The sequence below is a fragment of the Taudactylus pleione genome, unplaced genomic scaffold, assembly GCF_031769625.1.
Source record: "Taudactylus pleione unplaced genomic scaffold, aTauple2 ptg000277l, whole genome shotgun sequence".
NCBI lineage: Eukaryota > Metazoa > Chordata > Amphibia > Anura > Myobatrachidae > Taudactylus > Taudactylus pleione.
This window is the reverse complement of record NW_028284679.1, coordinates 1189672-1192325: the sequence shown is the minus strand read 5'-3', so window position 1 is coordinate 1192325 and position 2654 is coordinate 1189672. Positions and strand designations below refer to the sequence as shown.

The window sequence follows — 2654 nt, the reverse complement described above, 5'->3', positions numbered from 1 at the left end:
GCCGTCGTGCGCATGCGCAGAGCACAAGATCGACCCACTTGCGAGCGGACAGCCGCTTGCGAGTGGATCTGAATCAGGGCCTAAGTCAGGCATCCGATACCAGAAAACTGTAAATGACAAAGTTATTAAACTATAACTATCTAATCCTAATAAATGGGAAGCAGTTACTTCTATAATCATATTTAGGTTGCCTGTGTCAGGTATTTTATAACCATAATTAGGTCACTCATGTCTGTCATTCTAAGTTACACTCCCATTATGATAATAATACCTTCAAGATTATTTGATCTCTTTCAATAAAGTTATATGAGTCCATTTGCAAATGAATATTCATTTCTTCAATAGGTGATTGTTAGAATTTGTTTGTTTGGAGATTTAGGAAACTGGATACGCATAGGACTGGTGATAAATGACCAAGAAAATAATAAATAATTTATCTGACAGTTTATCAAGAAGAACAATGTAATAGTGTGATTGGGATGTATTTGGCATCCCGACAGTCGAGAAGCCGGTGCTCAGAATGCCGGCCCCGGAATACCAACACCAGTCAGAATCCCGGTACCTACATCCCGACTGCCGGAAATTCAATGGTAAGTATTGGGGCTAGGAGGAGGAGTAGGGTCAGGCAATAGTGGGGAGGGTTAGGCTGTGGATTAGGTTCCAGGGAGGGAGGGTTAGGTTTAGACAGCGCGGGGAGGGTTAGGTTTAGGCTGTGGGGAGGGAGGGTTAGGTTTTGGGGTAGGGTTAGAGTACTTACAGGCAGGCATTTTAACCTGGTTGGGATGCCGGTGTCGAAACTCTCATTCCGTACCCAACACATGTGAATTATTGTAATGTAAAGGTGATATTTAATTCAGGACAACTTTGCACACTAACTAGTGCCATCCCTTTATTCCTAAGCATTTAGAAAGGGATGACCTTTACCACAACTATATAATTGCCTCCAGTGTCAATTGTTGAAGCTTCTATGCAGAATGATGAAGAACTCTAGAATCAAGCACCATGGCCATTCACTACGGTGCCCCCTTCTTCCCAAATGTACTGTAGCATTGTATTGTATCCCTGCAGCATCAGTAAATGCTCAGCATACTAAATCCCCTACCAAAGGTCTCCAACAAAGGTAATGGTTCGGTCTTCAGGAGAGGGATAAACACATTGTATCTGTCACCCGGCCAGCACGGCTGAGTTATTCCACATCTGAGAACCTTTTTAAGACACAGTACGACTTTCAAGATAATACAATTTTATAGACAATGAGATTAGACTTCATAAACTACATTGAGATTATGGATTTTTTTCAACTGTGCTTCTATTTGCAGTACAACACGTCTCTACATATCTAGAAGTAGCATAATATGGAAAGTGGAAATTACAGCAAGGTGACAGAATTCATCCTTCTCGGGCTTTCAACGGACCCTGTCCTACAAATTCCACTATTTCAATTCTTCTTGATCGTTTACATGATCACTGTGATGGGGAACTTCCTGCTGATAGTTGCTGTGAGAGCCGATAGTCGCCTACACAAGCCTATGTACTTATTTCTGGTCAATCTGTCTTTTGTGGACATCTGCTACACTTCAATCACTGTTCCCAAGATGCTGGCGAATATCCTGACAGTAAATAAAAGTATTTCATTCTCTGGCTGCTTAATTCAGGTGTATTCTTTTCTTCTCTTGGGAGAAACAGAGTGCGTCCTCCTGGCTTTCATGGCCTATGATCGATTTCTCGCTATCTGCAACCCTCTACGTTACAACGCAATTATGAAAACAGTGGTTTGTGTTAAGATGATCAGCGCATCATGGCTGACTGGCGGTGTCATATCATCTGTGGATATATTTTTTCTATGTCAGTTAACGTATTGTGGCCCTAACACAATTAACCACTTTTTTTGTGAAGGGACATATTTGCTGCAGCTTTCCTGCAGTGACCTTTCTCTAACAAACGTGGTGAAATTTGTGGGTAGTTCCTTAGTGCTCCTTGTACCTCTTTCTGTTATCCTGTATTCCTATATACACATCATCAGAGCTGTATTTCGGATCAAGTCCAGAAGATGCAAAGCCTTTTCCACATGTATTTCACATCTAATCATAGTGATTCTCTTCTATGGGTCAGCTGTATTCATATATATGAGGCCTGAACACACAGGAAACTTAGCAGACAAAGTAATACCCGTGTTTTATACAATCATGACTCCAATGTTGAACCCTATAATTTACAGCTTGAGAAATAAAGATGTTCATGGAGCTCTTAAAAACATAGTGAGGTCTCTGGTCATTGCAGAGATACCCAGTGTACCAAAGGAGTATAAGAGAAATCTAAACACACTCAGATAACTTTATAGTAATATATTATTTTGTAAATAACCCCTTAAAACCCTTATTGGCTGCTGTATTAAATCTAAAATGAAATAATGTGAACTGATAAAAGTTTTTTAAAAATCTAAAAACATTTAGTTTTTATTTGCATTAAATTCACTTTTTCAAACTGTACAAGCACAACAAAAATGTGTGTGTATAATGTTTATTTCTTTTAGTTTTACATTTAATTTTTAGTGCATCTTTCTGACTTACAGTACACATGGTGATGGAGAACAGGGAGGGACAGCATACAATGAGTACACAATTAGATGTGAACACATCAGTAGGAATGTCTGT

General features: G+C 39.6%; 1 protein-coding gene across 1 annotated transcript; it reads left to right on the top strand.

The window, feature by feature from the left end:
* Positions 1–1355: 1355 nt before the first annotated feature.
* LOC148513544 (olfactory receptor 2D3-like) lies at positions 1356–2333 on the top strand. Its single transcript, XM_088481730.1, has one exon. It carries the CDS (start codon positions 1356–1358, stop codon positions 2331–2333), a length of 978 nt encoding a protein of 325 aa, XP_088337856.1.
* The last annotated feature ends 321 nt before the right edge of the window (positions 2334–2654 follow it).

Excerpts from the sequence above, each read along its gene's own strand:
- LOC148513544 (XM_088481730.1), top strand. The coding sequence starts at position 1,356 with ATGGAAAGTGGAAATTACAGCAAGGTGACAGAATTCATCCTTCTCGGG.